Source organism: Scomber japonicus, chromosome 1, assembly GCF_027409825.1.
Source record: "Scomber japonicus isolate fScoJap1 chromosome 1, fScoJap1.pri, whole genome shotgun sequence".
Taxonomy (NCBI): domain Eukaryota; kingdom Metazoa; phylum Chordata; class Actinopteri; order Scombriformes; family Scombridae; genus Scomber; species Scomber japonicus.
In genome coordinates this window covers 14668136-14687102 of record NC_070578.1, presented here as the reverse complement: position 1 = coordinate 14687102, position 18967 = coordinate 14668136, and the positions used below count along the sequence as shown (strand labels likewise).

Below are 18967 nucleotides of genomic sequence, written 5' to 3'. Positions count from 1 at the left end.
TCACTGTCCATTTTTAAAACTCGTCTTAAAACCCATTTTTATTCCTTAGTTTTCAACCCGGCATGAGACTCTGCTCCTGTTTTACTGTTTTATGGTTTGTTTTTAGTTATTGATTTATTGTTTTTAATTTATTTTAAAAACAATTAACAATTATTTTAGTATTTATTTCCTGTTAATTGTGTTATGTCCCTGTTTATGTACAGCACTTTGTTTCAGCTGTGGTTGTTTTAAAGTGCTATATAAATAAAGTTGAGTTGAGTAGTGAATTAGTGTTGCAGCTTCTAGGATGTCCTGTACCCTCAGACAGATCTAAACAAGGTGTACTTATCACAGAGTCAGTTTTTTTTTAAACTTGGTGGAAGCACGGTGATAACACTGAAATGGTCATTATCATCTCGACCTCACAAACTGTCATTTGGGTGGGGCTGCGTTTGGTGAAAGGCTTAGTAGAAGAATGCAATGATATAACATAAACTCCAACTCTCAGCTGGCCTTTGGTTCACTTTCTTGTAGGTATTGGTCAGGGTGTTCCTGTTGTGGCCCTGATCTTTGAGGGGGGTCCCAATGTGATCCTGAACGTGCTGGAGTACCTTCAGGAGAGCCCTCCTGTCCCAGTGGTGGTGTGTGAGGGGACTGGCCGAGCTGCTGATATACTGGCCTACGTCCACAAGCAGACTGAGGAGGGAGGGTAAGACAAACACACACACACACACACACACACACACACACACACACACTCACTCAATCACAGAAGACGGAGGCAGGCGGGGGAAAGAAAATGATGACTGTGGATGGTGTGCCAAGGCTGAATCTATCCAAACACTGTTGTACTGTGTTGATTTATTGAGTAAAATAGAGAAAACCTAATGTTAACCATCATATTTGAGGTTTCCAAAAGTAAGATCAAGGTTTCAGCAAGTGTTGTGTTATGAAATATTTAGATGTGTAGTAGATAAAAATGTCAGTATGGTTATGAATGTTTCACTGCAGTGCTGCAGACAGTGATGATCTTTGCTCCTTCTTCTTTTCTTTTTTTTGTAACTCCTTTGATGGCAGCGTTGTTGGTGGCTCTGATCTATTTCGGTCCCAGAAGGATTTCTAACAACCCAACCACAGCCCAGCCTGTTATAAAAGAGAAAAAATAGTTTAATTTGTGATAAATGTAATCTGCGGACATGTTCACCCAGCCAATGAAATTTACATAAAATGCTGCAAAATGTAGTTAGATAATAACACTATGTGAAAAATGCCCTCGTGCTATTGTTGTGTATGATTTCTGCTTTGATGGTTTTGGACAGAGATCATGTGGACAAATGATGGTGGAGTTTAACTCGTGAAAAATTTATCACTATTTCTGTGCTGCTGTTTTTCAATCTTTTTATTGGCGGATATGCAAAATCTTATCTCGCACAGAATGAATGATTTTAACACTAGAAGCAATATAGAAATCAATAGAAATGGTTTGTAAATGAAATCATTTAACTGATTTGTAGAGGTTTATAATTGATGCTGAAGCACATTATGGCTATTAAAGGAGTAGAAAGTGTGGCAAGAAAGTACTTCCTATAAAATGAGCAAATATAAGCAATATAAACATACATTGGACTCTGGGTACAGTCTGTTGGACCAGTTCTTCATATTTGAACTTTATTTAAAAAGTTCAGTACTCTTAATGCATAATAAAGTAAGCCAAGATTGCCAGCAGAAAAGTATATATAAGTTCCCCATTTCCCAGATGATGCCATTTTTCCCAATCTCCATGGTGACATGCTCAACTTCAAAATGAATGAGTGTCATTACAGTGAAAGGCCAGGGTTGATCCCTGAGTTAATTTCACTTTATGACTCCTGGTTGTTGAGGTCGAGCTATTGTTCCCAAAATTCACAATCTAAATTTAACTTAAACTCTGACTGTTCCCTTAAATGTTACACAATAATCTTTATTTACAAGTAAAGTTTGATGACATCGTCAGGTCACCCAGTGGCACACACTCATTCTCTAGAGATCAACACTATCAACGTTATTGATTAAGGCCAGAAAACTAAGTTCATTTGATCTCTGTGTTATCCATATCATAGACAGAACATGTAGATTTGAAATACTGTATTGATTTTTTTACAGGCAGACTAACAAGTAACTATGTCATCCTGTAATTCTTCTATAGTGGTCTTCCTGATGGAGTGGAGACAGACATCATCGCAACCATCAAGAAAACCTTCAACTTCAGCCACAGTGATGCCATCCATCTCTTTCAGACTCTGATGGAGTGCATGAAGAGCAAAGAATTGGTAAGTTTGTACACATTTACCTAATGACCAGGCTTTCATTTGACTTGAGATAATTAAGTGTCAGAATCACTTATTAAATATAACAAAAAGTTGTGGAAACTAACTTACTGATATAATAGATAAATCACTGTGATCAAATGCAGTTTAAGACTTTATTGATCCCCAGAGTAAAAACAGGTAACAGTAGTGAAAGAAACAAGGTAACAGATAAGAACCAAGGCAACCATGAGCGACATCAGCTGAAAGTTGTTAGGCTGTTAGTTTTTTATGAATTGATGTTATATCAAAAAAACTTAGTAAACATCTGGAGAATGTCAGCAGGAACATGATAAATAAGCACTATCTTGTTTTTTGTAAAACAGATCACTGTGTTTCACATCAGCTCTGAGGATCACCAGGACATTGATGTAGCCATTCTGAGGGCTTTACTCCAAGGTTAGTCGATGACTTCTCTCTGAACCTTTTTTTTTTCTTTTTTAAAGAAACATTGCATTGAGAGTAAAAGTCACGTGAAGTTGATTCAGTCTATTCATAGGCTGAGCTTGTTGGCATTGGAAGATTATAAGATTTCAAGACTTAATGTTTTCATTGTGATATAGATATGCTTTGAGAACAGAGTGTCCCCCTGTGTGCCCTTCTCTTTGTGTTTCTGAGGAGATCATGTTGCCTGCATTCACAGGGCCTCCTTAGTCCAACACTGTCAGTCACAAAGCTACATGTTTCCATCTTATCCCTCTTCCTTCTTTCTCTGAATCCTTCCCATTTTGTGTTTCTCCAACAGGCTGCAGAAAAGATGTTCCTTTCTTTATTATATTGTTAACTCTGACACTAAGACATTTAAAGGAATTATTCATGGATTCATGAAATGTATAAATATGGTGCAGCAAATCAATGTTGGGTGTTCACCCTCATTCCAGTTTATGTAGACCAAAGCCAAGAATGTGTTTGGCTTGAAAAACAGGTTTAGACTTTCTAAAGACAGTCTGAGGACTACAAGTGATTGAAAAGCCCACTCAGGCAAATATTTGTCGACCTGAGGCACATTCATCTCTGTGAAACAGTAACTTACGATCAAAAGGACCCTGGGGTTCGAAAGCTCTCAAGCACTTTAAAGAATATTGAGTGCTGTTTAAAGATCTTCTCTCTTTTCTTACTTTGATTCACTTTAGTTATTACTCAGCAGGCAGCATGTAGCAGGCTGGATGTAACTGTTGTTAAAACCACAGTATAAAGCATATGTGCTTTTTCATGTACAGATTTTTACGCCTGAAAAATCGGGTTGTTTGGAAATCAATTTAGTCAATTTGGTGATTTTAGCCCTCCAGGATTCCTGTTTGGTTCTTGTTTGACATTCAGACAATCACTTCTGTGTGAGGGGAACATCATCATTAGATTCAGAGGACAATAAGGCAGATCACAGTGGAAGAGAGCAGTAGACTGAACAGGGATTTACTTTGTAGTCTAATCTGCTGTGTTGCTGCATTAGTGTGTAATTGACTGTATTATTGCCCCGGCCCTACTCTACTAACCCCCTCTAATCCTGCTAGCTGGCTAACAGGAAATACACAGTTAATAAGGCTTTACTTGCCTGGAAATGAATATGCGTTAATGTGTGTGTGTAATGTGTGTACATATACCTGTGTGTTTCAGGCACAAACGCATCTGCCTTCGATCAGCTGGTCCTGACTCTGGCCTGGGACCGTGTAGACATTGCCAAGAATCATGTGTTTGTGTATGGACAGCAGCTCCTGGTACGTTTGTGTGTTTGTTTGAGTTTGTGTTTTGTGTGAGCCACAACGTCCATGGTTGTTTGCTTAGCTCACTATTCGCTCCAAACCTTTGGACTCGCCCCAAAACGACCCCAGAATCTCTGCTGACCACGATCTGCCGACTGAAGAGCCAGAAGACTGGATTTGGGCAGGCTGCCATGAGCTGCTTGTCTTAACTGTAACATGAACCCTATTACAGTTGCCATTATAAGCTGCCCTCAGTGGTGATGTTTGTTTTCAAACTTGGGGACTCTAGCTCTTGTGTGAAAGGCAGTATAGCTAATATTTATTTTTTATTTTGGCCATATTTTGGCTCCTCTCCCTTATCATATTTGTTTATAAATAATGATTTGCTATAAAAGATATGCTTCATAACAGCATGTTTGTCTTTGTGTGTGTGTATAGGTGAGCTCCTTAGAGCAAGCGATGCTAGATGCACTCGTGATGGACAGGGTGGACTTTGTCAAGTTGCTTATAGAAAACGGTGTGAGCATGCACCGTTTCCTGACAATCAATCGGCTGGAAGAGCTTTACAACATGGTAAAATATGATGAAACATGTTACATGCACTGAATTAAACAGATGGGCTGTTTGTAAAAGAAAAAAAAATGTTTGTTCATGTATGTAGTAAAGCTTTGTGTTTCTTTTATTTTTTAGAAACAAACTCCCAATAATCCAACTCTCCTCCACCTGGTTAGAGATGTTAAACAGGTAGAGTCAGATGATTTTCATCAGATGATGTTGACCATAGTCTGTTAGATCTTATTGTTCACTTTGTCACTGTGTCTTTTTACAGAGTCATCTGCCCCCAAACTATAAGATTACTTTGATTGACGTGGGCCTGGTTATCGAGTACCTGATGGGCGGGACTTACAGGTGCAACTACACCAGGAAACGCTTTCGAATGATTTACAACAATCTCCAAGGCAACAGCAGGGTGAGTGGGAACATTTGCTTTTGTCCAAAACATCTTTTATGGTGTTAATTTTGCAACAGTTTAACTATTTAAGGTATTAACAGAATGTAATTTGGAAGTAAGTGAAGACGAATAATGGAAATGTTTCATACCCTGCACAGAGGTCGGGGCGCCACACAGCAGGTCCTGGTTCTCACTTGAGGAAAAGTCATGAGTCATTCAGCATGCAGGCGGACAAGAAGGAGAAGACCAGGCACAACCACTTCATCAAGACTGCACAGCCATACAAACCCAAGGTAAACTCACTGTTCGAAAAAAGAGCAATGTCTTCTTTATACTGGAGCTGCCCACACACTGTGTGCTCATGTTTAAAGTAGACAGAAAGCTTTTAAAGTAAGTTCAAGATAAACCAAGATTTTCATATTATATTTGTCTGAGAGCCTTCTCTGTGGTTTGTTTGTTTGTTGTCTGGTAAAAACATGTAGTGATTTTAAAAAGAATCATTAAGAGCTGCAAGACTAACATTTGTCTTGTTTTGACCCTTCTTACTGCTCCTGGCTTCCCCTCTCAGCTGGAGTCCACCGCTGAGCAGAACAAAAAGAGGAGCAAAGAAGAGATCGTAGACATAGACGACCCAGAGACACGGCGGTTTCCCTACCCTTTCAATGAGCTGCTTGTGTGGGCTGTGCTGATGAAGAGGCAGAAAATGTCACTTTTCTTCTGGCAGCACGGCGAGGAGAACATGGCGAAAGCTTTGGTGGCCTGTAAGCTCTGCCGCTCTATGGGCTACGAAGCCAAAAAGAGTGACGTGGTGGACGACACATCAGAAGAGCTCAAGGAGTACTCAAAGTAAGTGAATCTGAGGCTTTAAAATCAAAGCAATGAAAGTTATAACATTTCTGAAATTTCTTTGAAAAAGCAAAGTACAAACAGCTCTGATGTTTTTCAGTGAGTTTGGGACGTTAGCAGTGGACCTGCTGGAGCAGTCGTTCAGGCAGGATGAGACGATGGCCATGAAGCTGCTGACATACGAGCTGAAGAACTGGAGCAACTCCACATGTTTGAAGTTGGCTGTTTCCTCCCACCTACGGCCCTTTGTGGCTCACACCTGCACCCAGATGCTGCTGTCAGACATGTGGATGGGACGGCTAAACATGCGCAAGAACTCCTGGTACAAGGTTCATGTTCACTCCAGATTTTTTTGGGGCGAGGGGTGGGTAACGAAAGAAAAGCTGGAGTAACAACAGTGCGGAACCAGGGCCATGATGTCTTGAACTCACACTGTTGAACCTCAGAAGGTGCTAAAACCAATATTCACAGCTTAATATATACAATAAAGATTCTGTAATGCTTTAATATTTGCGTTTGGTGAAGTTTTGGAAACAGGTGGAGTGTTCCTGTGGCTCAAGTAAAGGTTTGCTTCCATATTTAATGCCAGTCTCCGTTCAGTTACTTGTTGAAGTGTTAGTGTCATTTAGCTGATATATGATGATGCAAAGAAATAAAAGTTTATGTTGGGAATCTTGTCTTAACTCTTAACTGTCTAACTAAGGTGCAGCAGCAAGGTTATAGCTTATTAATTAGTCATAAATAAATAAAAAAAGAGATTATTAATGCACTGTAAATAAGTTTTATTCTTAAATGTAGAATGTTATTTTGACTTAGATACTCACAAGCAGTGAACATGCTGTCATTTCTTCTTATCTGTTGGTTTCACTTATAGTATCAAACATTTTAATATTTTTATATCAGCCTGGGAACAATTCCATCACCGTTTGACCCTGTATTGTTCTTGTACTTGACAAAGCAAAATTTTTTTACAAAAAGCCACAAAACTCATTTCAAATTTGTAGATTTATACTTGGACAATAAAAAACCTTTTATTGAATTACTTTTTTTTATTAAGGTGTGTAATTCAAAGGACTGTTTGTCTGCAGGTGATACTGAGTATCTTGGTGCCTCCTGCAATCCTACTGTTGGAGTACAAATCCAAGGCTGAGATGGCTCACATCCCTCAGAGCCAGGACGACCACCAGATGACCATGGAGGACAGCGAACACAACTTCCAGAACGTAGCTGAAGACATCCAAATGGTTGGATTTGCTCAGATTCTCCCTCTTTATTTTTTGATCAATCACCCTTTTCTGTTCTTCATCTTATTGTCATTTCAAACCCTAACAATATGGCCTCTCCTGCCTTCAAAGCAAGTAGAGGAATAAGGAAATTAGTCAATTTGTTACAGTTTAGGCTGACTGTTTTAAATGGATAATGAGCTGTGAACAAGTGTCTTCACTGCTATGTAATAAACTTTAAATTCCTTTGTTAGCCTTTCTCTGTTTTTTTTATTTGGCTACTTTTTCCACTCGTGCATTTTATTTGTTTTTTTCCTTTGCTTTCTCCCTCTCTGTCTGTCATTTTCTGTCCACATTGTGGCCTGGTGTTGTCTAATTTTGGGCCTTTTTAACCTCCCTGCAGGATGTGTTCAAGGAGTCCAGATCCCACGATCATGTTGAGGCCAAGACTGACATGGAGACACACATTCGCTCCAGGAAGCTGCCTTTAACCAGGAAGATATATGCCTTCTACCATGCTCCCATTGTCAAGTTCTGGTCCAATACGGTATGCAAACAATGACAGCAGAGAGCATATGTGCACACTCATCTCCCTGTTCATCCAACCATCCATTCATTGTTGGTTTGCCTGAGTGTGATTGTGAATAGCAGTCAGTCAATCAAACCATTTATCTTTCCTTCTGATTCTAAAACACAACCCAACATCATGCTGCAGTTTCCAATTTGGCCATATTGAACTGTTAACCATGTAATCATCATGACAAAAGATAAAACAGTTGCTGCTGAGTTGTAAAATTCTGCCTGTGAGTTGTACAAACTGCTGCACAGTGTTTTGGCTTCTGATAAATCTTTAAATGCATTAATCTGTAGTCTGTAACTCAAATGTATTCAACTTGCCTCGTTGGTACCTCAACAAACCCCTACCATTGCAGCTCCCTGCGTCGTAGTGCCGGATTGCCAGATTTGGTCAAAATTGGAGCTTAATGTCGCTGAACCAGACAGCTTGCGGTCTGGCTGCGCTTGATAGTTTCCCCATGAATACCACAAACTGGTGGGGGGGACAAGGTGCAACTTCGTCTTATCAGACGCCCACACAGAAATTAGTGAGATACTAAGAATGGCAAAACAGCTCTCTTACCACTGTGTATAAAAGTAGTTAATGACTCACACAGTGGACCAATACTCTCACAGCACCTCCCACAGGAAAGCCCAGGGAACACGATCACACATCTCGGAATCCACCTTGTGAAATACTGTGCTAAAGTTTTCGTCACTAAAAGTTAAGTGAGGATTTTGTCAAAAATAAGGTCATGAATAGTTTTTATTCATCATTTCATTTCATAAGTTCAATCAACTGAACAAAAGTTTTTCAAGGCACTTGGCAGGTAGATTGTACCAAGCATGTCAGAGAACTTAAGGTTCTCAATTTCTTCTGTCTCTTCATCAAATCCCAGACTGACTGATCAAACATCACCACAACATTACAAGTAACTCCTGCTTTATAGAGTGATTAGGAATCATCGATGGAGAGCATGAACCTTGTCACGTTATTTCCTCTGAGTTCATGACCTGCGCTTCTTAACCTGCATACAACATGTTCAGATTATTTTAAGAACCAGATCAGAAAGAAGGTAATGGTTTAAGCTTATTCTGAAACACATCATCTTGCACGGCACATGCACACGGTTATCACTCATCTCTTCTCACTTGCCTTACATGTATTTATGTATTCAAGCCCGAGGCCAGTTCTCAGGAACTGAGTCTTTGTCACTGAGTCCTATTTGCAGGGTCAGGGTTGTTTTACAGGCTATTCAGGACTGAAATGTGCTGATAGCATCACTGAAACCGCTAGTCTATGTAATATAGCTTATCTACATCTGCTATACCTGCTTCCATCCTGATTTCAACACATCAGTCCAGCACTCAATGACTTAGCCATCAGATTGTAGGGTTAATGCCTGATTTTTCCAGCACTTCACTCTTAGCTTCAAGGTTCAGCAGATTTTTGAAAAGGTTGACCTTTTCCAAGTTCTATAAATCAACCGTGTGTGTGTGTGTGTGTGTGTGTGTGTGTGTGTGTGTGTGTGTGTGTGTGTGTGTGTGTGTGTGTGTGTGTGTGTGTGTGTGTGTGTGTGTGTGTGTGTGTGTGTGTGTGTGTGTGTGTGTGTGTGTGTGTGTGTGTGTGTGTGTAACTGATCTGCATGGTAATTTTCATACTTTCCCACAGTCAGCAATATGGTGATCCTGCGATTTTAAACAGAATGTAGTTCCTTAGTACAAACTCAAAAATAGGGTCCATATAGACTAAAAGCAGACAATGCGAACATGTGGCTTTCTGAGTTTCCATACAGAAGATAAAAACACACGTTTTCAAGCTGCTCTAAGGTGTACAAAGTAATCTGAAGTGATCTGAACCAGGTCCAACATCTTGTTGAACAAGTACACATTTACAGCACAAATCAAAAAAGCAAACTTAATATTTTAGTGCTTAGTCTATAATTTCTCACCTTATTTATATTTTATATAAATTAGCTTCAGTGTTTTAAAATAATTTATGTAAATATAGGTAACGGAGCTGACAACAAAAAACATGAAAATAGAGTAAGGCATTGAAAGGATACACAGTACATTTATTTATATATTATTGTTGAATTGATAATTTTATTTATTGAGCCCTTTTCAATAAATAAACACAAAGTCTCTTACACGCAGGTATTAAAATGAAGTCTATAAATGACTAGTTTGTTAAGAGTTCCTATTCTAGTTCCTTATGTAACCCTAACCCCCCCGAACCCTTCCACCATCCCTTCTGAGAGCATACTGTGAATTTTGCTTTAGACAGACAAGATGAAGTTTCTCTCCCTCACACAGCCCTCATCCATACAGCTGACCTCCAGCTGAGCGCTGAGGGCTCAGAGGCCAAGTGAAAACAACTTGCTCCCGACCAAAAGTGCTACGATGAGGTTAAGACCTTTTCGGGGGCCTCAGTTGAACTTGTCTCTAAATATTTTAGTTAGAGAAAGGCCCTCTCTGGAACTGTCTGAATTACAGGCTCTTTGTCAACACAGGCCACTTACATTCTTCCATTTTTGGGCAAATGACTCCTCTTCACATTTGAAGAAGAATTTTCTCTCCATGTCCAACATTGATGAGTCTTATTCTTGTGTGTCTCTCGTGGTCAGCTTTTCTACCTGTGCTTCTTGATGTTCTACTCATACGTGGTCCTGGTGAAAATGCCTGAATGGCCTTCTCCTCAAGAGTGGGTGGTCATCCTCTACATCTTCACCTCTGCCATTGAGAAGATTCGAGAGGTATTTCTCACGCATTCACGCTCTTTAAAAATTACTTTATTAATTATTCTTAACTATGGCGCAGACGGTAGCTTTTGATACCTGTTCCTTTCTGTTATCCTGTCCTTCAAATGGATTTCCCAAAAGATTGTAAACTGACTAGCTTATTATTATTATACCTCCTTCTCCTTTTTCCCCAGATGTTTATGTCTGAAGCAGGAAAAATAAGTCAGAAGATAAAGGTGTGGTTCAGTGACTATTTCAATCTGTCCGACTTTCTGGCCATAATGACCTTCTTTATCGGCTTTGGCCTGAGGTTGGGTGGAGGGGAGGCCTTCATTCCCGGCAGGATAGTTTATTGTCTCAACATCATCTTCTGGTACGTGCGACTTCTCGACATCCTGGCTGTCAACCAGCAAGCTGGACCGTATGTTATGATGATTGCCAAAATGGTGAGTTAATTTTTGTATTGGAATAATTATGAGAATCACTGAACATAACATAGATTAAGTTTTCACGGTGACACTGAGTGCCAGATTTGCTTTCTAGAATTGTTTCACAATGGCCGTGCAGGGTGTAGCTCAGGTGAAAACTAAACTGCCTCTACAGTAAGATGCTGTTGCCATTACAAAGCAGGCTTTGTAAAGCTGGCCCTGAGTTTCATATTTTAGTCTTTAACATGCCTGAACAGAAACACTTTGCTGTGTTCATATTAAGAGCAAAGATTTACAGTGTAAAAGCTTTCACTATTTTACATCCATGATTTTGAGGCGCTCCCATATTTACATAAAACAGGGAATGTATTCAACATTTTCTTTATGGTCATGCTGTACAGTCTGTGAAACAGATTGACTAGCAGATACAGATACAGTATTTATTATGTACAAATACAGTCCTTTTGGAGAGCACTTGACATACAGTAAGAAATAATATTAAAATGTTTGATATTTTGTGATACACAAAGTCATGACTGTACTACAGAACACTTTGCTTTCTTTAGCTTGTAGTCTGAACATACTGTAAAAGTGTTGTTGCTGTTTTTGTACATTCACCAATGACTCATATTGATAATCATGTTTCAATTTGCACATTTCACATCAGCACAACAGCATTAATTAACTACATGCAGGTATTGTACTATTACTTCATGTGTTCTATGTACTGTGCTTCATGATGCAATTTAAACCAAGTATTTGTACAGCCTTTTGAAGCACAGCCCATCTTCAATAGCATATATACATAGCTAGTATGTTTTTTTCCCAGCAGTTGAAATCAACTGTTGCTTTGAAATAGGCAAAACAAACCAAGAAAGAAAAGCAACTTTTGTAATTTTACCCTGAAAAAAGTAGTGCTGAAAGAGAGTCTGACAACTCTGATGTGTGTCATCTCTTGCAGGTGGCCAACATGTTTTATATTGTGGTAATCATGGCTATAGTCCTCCTGAGCTATGGCGTACCTAGGAAAGCCATTCTGTACCCACATGAAGAGCCCAGCTGGACGCTGGCCAAAGATGTGGTGTTCCAACCGTACTGGATGATGTACGGAGAAGTGTATGCTTATGAAATCGATGGTAAGGACGATGAGGATGGTAGGGGAGATTATGAGGGTAAGAGCAGTTTTATTCAAAGCTTCTCATCACAGCATGATTGCTGTTTGTCACTCAAAACAAGCACTAGGAATCAAATCCACAAGAGCCTAATCATTGTTCCCCTCACAGTCTCTTCCTCGTCACATGGTTCACACACAGAAGCAACCAGCGCTGTTCTCTTTGCGGAGGGCAGAGCTTTTTGCTTCACCACAGCATCGACTGCCTCGACTCAGTTATAAATCGACAGGAAAAAGGTCGCTTGAGTCGGGCGCATTTGAAGCTTAGGTGGAACAAAACACCTGAGTGTGCTCCATAACCTGAGTTGGCATCCCGAGGTTTCACACTCCGTTGAAATTTATCACATGGTTTATTACTGTGATTATGACCTTTATATTAGAAAGGCAGGAACAGGTATACGTTAATTAAGAAGTACAAACATATGTTAAAAGAAAGACGTAACGTTGGAAATATTCCTCTATAGTTTAACCACTTTAATCATAATGAATACATGCAATAAAAATCTAGAGAGGATTTTATAACACTAAATATTCAATATTTCAGACTAAATTTATATACTTAGTCATTTTATCCAGGTTTTATTTGAACATTTTGATAGATGTGACACTATCCATATGTGCTGAATCCAGCATTTTCTTTTGTCTTAGTGTGTATACATTCATGGTAGAGTCAGATTCAGATCCATTAAGAAAAGTGTATTGTAAACGCATATGAACAAGACCATGTGTCAAATGTGTGTATCTGTGCGTATCCTAAGAGGCTCCTTCTCTTTGCAGTGTGTGCCAATAACACTGAAGCGTCAGTAAAGGGCCTGTGTACAGCAGGAGTGTGGCTGACTCCTCTCCTACAAGCAGTCTACCTCTTTGTACAGTATATACTAATGGTCAACCTTCTCATCGCCTTCTTCAAGTGAGTGCAGAACATTTCAGTATTCATGTTTTTATTTTTCTGATGGACACTTGTATGCAGTGGTTAAAAAGATATTTTATAGCTACCCTAATGAAAAACCTGAGCATATTTTCAGTTGGCTGGTTCTGTAAAACAACGCCATCCTTAAAGAAAAAAACTTCGCTGGCATTTCTCTCAATGTCATTATCCTCAATATCATTTCTGTACTCTTCTCTAGCAATGTGTATCTGCAAGTGAAGTCAATTTCCAATCTGGTGTGGAAATACCAGCGCTACCATTTCATTATGGCCTACCATGAGAAGCCTGTCCTCCCGCCCCCCTTCATCTTCCTCTGCCATATCTACTCTCTCTTCTGTATGTGCAGAAAGAGAAAGAAGGAGCACACCTACGGACCAAGTACGATCACCTCATGTCTTCTAAATGTAGATCATTATAAAAAAGAAACTGAGCTATTTTTGTCACTGATTATTCATATTTTTCAGTAATTACAGACATTTTAAGCTGAGTTGATATGCTTTCAGTGATGTTGAATATTCTGAGTTTTTTAAGTATTGCTGCAAACCACTAGTAAGGACAACAGTATCAGGTCTCTGCTTTCTGTTGATAAAAGCACTGTGTTGCTGTATCCTGTACCTCAATAATGGATTCTCCTTCTTTCAGAGCTGTTTCTCACGGAGGAAGACCAAAAAAAGCTTCATGATTTTGAGGAGCAGTGTGTGGAGACATACTTTCATGAAAAGGATGATCAATTTCACTCGGGGAGTGAGGAGCGCATACGTCTTACCTCAGAAAGGTGGGCTGTGTTTTTGAGGCAACATTCAAATATATAAAGTGTTTAAAATTAAATGATAAAGGGGAATTACTAAAATTAAATTTACTGTAGATTAATTATTTTCAGTGAACATGCCATGCTACATCACTGGTCACTCATTTCAGAGTAGACCAGTATGAAAATATCTTTATTTTAATTTTAACAATACTTTTTAAATCCTATGCTAGTTTTTAACATTAACAATAACAGGTAACAAGCTGAGTCGTGGGTAACCAAAGCTTCTGTTTTCTGTCTTTTGTAGGGTTGAGACTATGTGTCTGCAGCTGAAAGAGGTTGGGAACAAGGTCAATTTTATAAAACGCTCTTTGCACACACTGGACTCCCAGATTGGCCACCTCCAGGACCTCTCAGCTCTGACTGTAGACACTCTGAAGACCCTAACTGCCCAGAGGGCATCAGAGGCCAGCAAGGTCCACAATCAGATCACCCGGGAGCTCAGTCTCTCTAAGAACGTTGTCCCCAGCATTGCCCCTGTGGCAACAGACACTGGCCCCCACTCAAAATCGTCCGTGATAGGCAAACGTAGTGTCGGTGCCTACTTTGGCTCCTCTTTTTCCCAGGCAGGAGTCAACATAGCAGATTCTCTTTTTGGAATGGGTGTAGAGGGAGGGATTGGGACTGAAAGTAGCCAGAGAGTTGGGCCCAGCCCTGGAGCAGGACTGGGGCTGGACCCCAACCTGAACCCAGCAATGAGCCCAGAGAGAAGGGGGTTGTTTGGGCTCGGGCACTTTGCTGCAGAGGCTGGCTCCTCAGGCAGTGCCGGCTCCAGTGCCTTTGTCCAAAGTGCTGTGGCCATTTCCCCACCGGAGCTGCGTCTCCGAGGCCACTCTCTCACCCAGAGTAAACTGACCCGTCCACAAGAGCCGGGCTATTCCGACTCCCCATCCAGCCTGCCTAATGTGCCCTCCACTGGGGCTCAGTTCCACATCAGCAGCACCCCTTCCCAACCCAGTGGCTCCAGCCACCCCGAACTTGCCCTAACTGGACTTTACCAGCAGCCCCTCCAGCCTGACAGCGCCACCGTAGAGTTTGGGGCGTTTGTTGGTAAGTATGAGAATGAGGCTGAATCTGATGTTGACCAGAGGATAAAAGAGAAGGATGAGAACTGTGTGTGTGTGTATCCTACTGTTGTCATTGTTTCGACTTCGGGCTCTGCTCAGTCTGCCTGCTTGCCTGCTTGCATTGCAAAGCCTGACGACACAGAGGGGTTAGGAGCGGGGGAGAAAGAGAGGAAGGTGAGTTGGGGACACGTGAACGAAGCTTTCTGTGATGACGAGGGCAGATCAGGCTCTCCGAGTAGACAAGGAACAGACATTGAGGCTGCCGGTCAGGTGACCTCATCACCAACACTTGACACTCACGAACCTAGCAGCCTGCCAAGTTGCACTCGCCCTGCTGCAGCACGCAGGAGACTCCACAGACAAAGACGCATGGGGTGGAGGTCGTCTGGACCACCAGATCCTTCAGCGTCATGCAGTGAGGGTCAAAGTGGGTCTGAAGTCCCAGTTGACAAAAGGAACATGGAAGGAGAGGAAACAAGAGGTTTGAGTTTCAGTCCAGCTCAGGGTTGCGTCTGCCGGGTGCTCGGGCATGTCCATCTCCAGATCAGGATCCCATTAGACCTCTAGATGGTGGCTTTTCCTTTCCTTTCCTTTCTCCACTCTCTCTGGACCTTTTTTTGTTTGTTCTCTGTCCCTGGGTGGCTCTGCAGTTTTCAAGTATGATGTGACAGGAGCATGAATGATTGGTTGAGTGGTTGAGGTTTTCCATGATGAAGGACTAACTGTTGATTTTAAGGAAGTGTTTGGCAGGTGGAGGTGAAGGGAGGAGTTTCTCATGAGAATCAAATGTTTGAATTGTGATTATTTGACCATTGTGGTGATGGTGATGTAAGTAGATTGAACAGTATGTTTTGCTTTCTGGTAGCAAACAAATAATTCTTTAAAATAGTTTTGGTGAATACATTACAGGAAAAAAACAAAAGTAAAGTACATTCATTTTTTTGGTCTATTTGTTTTGGGGAATGTGATTTGGTGATTTAAACAGCAGGTTAAATTACAAATCACTGCAAATACTAATTTAACACACAGTCTGGTGGTGGCCTCACTGTGTTTTTTTTTTGGTTTCAGGACATAAAGACAGTTTGGACCTCGAGCACTCCACACCCAAACAGACCTCCATCTCTAGCTCACAGCAAAGCCCGGCCACACAAACCAGAACGCAGGTATGTGTGTGTAGATCACTGTTTGGTTGTTTTGTGCTTAAACAGTAGCTTATCAATTTTTCTCAAAGGAGGTTGTGGTGTGGAGCTCCAACATCCAATATTTTTGTGTGTTTCTGTCATGTTTGCCTTAATATGAACACTTAGTTTCTCATATCTTCAATCAAACACGTGTTTAAAGGCCCCATAAGTAGATTTTCTGATGTTGAAGCAACCATTTGACACAATCTCAGCCCGTCATTGGTTAACTATCCTAAAACATGGGTGACATTTGTTTTCTCAGACAAATCCTATTCTGATTTCAGAAACATTGTCTTAAACCTGCTGAAGTCACCTCTGATCAGTGTTTAAGAGTAATGTTTACTTTCTCATACCTTTTCTTCTTCATCCCTGCCTGTTTTTCTGGTCACAGGGTCAGCCTGAAGGTCATGGTCTCATCAGAGCAGTCAACTCCTACGCTGGCTTCACAGAGTTTGACAAAAACCCAACGTTTCTCCATCCTGAATCCAGTAAGTTTATAATACAATACACAAATTATGTAAATTATTTCAATTTTCTGCAGCACATAAATCAGCAGCTGTGTCTGTGAACAGTGATCCTGGTAACATGTGATGGTTGGTGATCACTCATTGTGTCTCTTTAGCTCTGACGAAGAAGGACAGGAGCAGAGTGTCAGCTGAAGACATACTCATCCATGAGGACCCCAGGACCGCAGTACTGGTAAGCAGTGTGTGTATTTTTACACACACTGCTTACAAAATAGAAATATACAACTGTGTAGTTTAATTCCTGTTAACTTTATAAATTCTGATTTCTGTCATTTTCTCTTTCTTTGTCACTTTCTCTACCAGGAAAGAATTCAGGTTAAATCAGCCCAAGCCAGCAGCCTGTAAGTAACATCCTGTACACACATACACACACACTTGTTACTTTAAGGGAGCTCCTATACAGACACAAGTCAAAGTCAGATCTGATTTGTCTGATTTAAGTCAGTGACCTGTGCTTGTTTGTCTCACATATTTAAAGCCAGCACACAGTGATGCATGCTTATTCAGACCACCAAACGTGAAAGTATTACACAAGCTCCTGATGATAGGATTTGTAAGTCAGACTGTTATGCATTTAATCTTTTGTGTAACTAATGCCTTACTTCCTGTGTTTCTGTCTGTCTCACTCTCTGTCAGTCGAGCTCCTGGGGAAGATACACTAAATGGTAAGATCTCTAGTTTCACCGTCATTCCTCCATCTGAATGGATCGGTTTGGTCGGACTTGTCCTGTCTGGATCAGCTGGTTCAGCAGCATTACACAAACACTGTTAACAAAGTGACATTTGACCTTTTCCCATTCCTTCCATCCACTGTTTGTATGTAGGATCCACACAGTAACATGAGGACAACCATTTTATACCATCATCAATACATTTTTTACTGTATTTCTAGTGTTATTCCAAACAAGAATTTGACTAATAATCTGAGGCAGTCATGGAATATCTTAAAACTTTACAAAATGGTCACTTCACTGGAACATACAGTATGAAAGACTTTTGGCCTGCTTGCGGAAACTGCATCATATGATCGTTTTTCAGTTGCTTATACTTCATGTCATATTGCCGGATGAAACCTTCATCGTGCCTCATGCCATTATGTCTCATTTTGTGGTTACAGCCGCAGTTGCTCTCTATACACCACGCCACACTCACCTCGGACCCAGAAAGGACTGTGAGTAACCTGCACAGACTGATCAAACAGCACAAAGTTTCTCATACCATGAATACCTGCACTCGCAATTAGTGCTGATTTAGTCACCTGAAAAGGAACTGGAACATTGTGAACTGAATATCTTCTTGTCGCACTAGGCTCTGGGAATTTGTGATCTGCAATTCACAACTTCTTCATATTTAATAGATTAAATAGATGAAATGATTAATCAGTTAATTGAAAATGAAAAAATAAGCAAAAATAGTGAAAGTAATCTGAAACTTCAGCCCTGTTCCAAATATTTACTGTTTCTTAACATAAAAAAACAATAAACTAATGACACTAAGAGGCAGGTTGTCAATGTAATACTTTGTGTAAGTTTTTAAGTTTTATCATATTTTGAGAAGTCCAAAAAATATGAACCTTTATGGCCATAACTCATGAGATCATACACTAATTACAATTGGATGAAGTTTCACACAAATGTATAACTGGATACATTTTAAATCCAAATAGTCTATATGGGATATTCAGCGAGCTTCTCACTATAAAGTTATGTGTTTCAATATAGTGATCACTTTCACCAGAAAAAATACTTTTTATTAAATTCTTCACCACAAGTCTCAGTTGAACTGAATCTGGACAGACATGGATGCAAACTGCACCTTCACTGGTTGGCAGAGGTATACAACTGCGAGGCGTTTTTTTTTTTTTTTTTTTTTTTTTTTTTTTTTGGTCACTTGACAACATAATGCACTTACAGAAAGTAAAACTGTTGCAGTTAAGTTGAGCATGATGCCTGTTGTTGTGAAGTAGTAAAGAGACTGCTCCTGTCTTTATTGGATGAATGTGCTCTGATGATCACTGACAGCCATCAGTTATTTCTGTAGAAAGTTTAACATTCACGTTTTTTCCCCTGTAGCTATTGGCTCACCTTTCAAGCCCATGGAAAGCTACCAGTACTCAGGTGAGACTTGGATTCAGGAGAGTTGTACTGTATTGTATTATTAATGTGGATGTGAAATAGATAAATAAAGTGGTATGTGTGTGTGTCTCCCCTCTGCAGCTGTGGAGCGTAACAACTTGATGAGGCTGTCCCAGAGTATCCCCTTCACCCCAGTGCCCCCTAGAGGTAAGAGATATGTCAAGTTAGGGGAAAACGCTGCTGACTGTTCTGAGAAATGACAGCAGACAGTTGGAGAATGAGGAAGTTTGGAGACAGATAACAGGAGTGTGGTTTCTACATTGTTTTTATCCCCCCTCCAACACCTGCAGCTGTTTGCTTCACAGTCACGCCCAAATTATCAGATAACAAAGTGTAGCTGCTGTCTTCTGTGAGTGTGTTGCCTTTTTCAGGTAGATGTCC

General features: G+C 40.4%; 1 protein-coding gene across 3 annotated transcripts in view; it reads left to right on the top strand.

Moving 5' to 3' along the window:
* The window catches only part of trpm7 (transient receptor potential cation channel, subfamily M, member 7), a 37573-nt gene that overhangs the window by 14496 nt on the left and 4110 nt on the right, over positions 1-18967 (top strand). The window contains exons 8-34 of one of the 3 annotated variants that reach the window (XM_053320258.1): positions 514-688; positions 2165-2288; positions 2651-2723; positions 3939-4039; positions 4463-4597; positions 4715-4768; positions 4854-4994; positions 5135-5269; positions 5545-5822; positions 5923-6151; positions 6911-7066; positions 7449-7592; positions 10228-10356; positions 10536-10787; positions 11731-11905; positions 12718-12850; positions 13068-13246; positions 13511-13643; positions 13924-14726; positions 15812-15906; positions 16316-16412; positions 16547-16623; positions 16755-16792; positions 17088-17116; positions 17569-17622; positions 18524-18568; positions 18668-18733. In XM_053320258.1, coding sequence (XP_053176233.1) covers positions 514-688; positions 2165-2288; positions 2651-2723; positions 3939-4039; positions 4463-4597; positions 4715-4768; positions 4854-4994; positions 5135-5269; positions 5545-5822; positions 5923-6151; positions 6911-7066; positions 7449-7592; positions 10228-10356; positions 10536-10787; positions 11731-11905; positions 12718-12850; positions 13068-13246; positions 13511-13643; positions 13924-14726; positions 15812-15906; positions 16316-16412; positions 16547-16623; positions 16755-16792; positions 17088-17116; positions 17569-17622; positions 18524-18568; positions 18668-18733 — 4050 coding nt within the window. Of the gene's footprint in view, positions 1-513; positions 689-2164; positions 2289-2650; positions 2724-3938; positions 4040-4462; positions 4598-4714; positions 4769-4853; positions 4995-5134; positions 5270-5544; positions 5823-5922; positions 6422-6602; positions 6786-6910; positions 7067-7448; positions 7593-10227; positions 10357-10535; positions 10788-11730; positions 11942-12052; positions 12355-12717; positions 12851-13067; positions 13247-13510; positions 13644-13923; positions 14727-15811; positions 15907-16315; positions 16413-16546; positions 16624-16754; positions 16793-17087; positions 17117-17568; positions 17623-18523; positions 18569-18667; positions 18734-18967 lie in introns of those variants that run through there. The other 2 variants (XM_053320266.1, XR_008321476.1) reach the window with 2 other exon arrangements.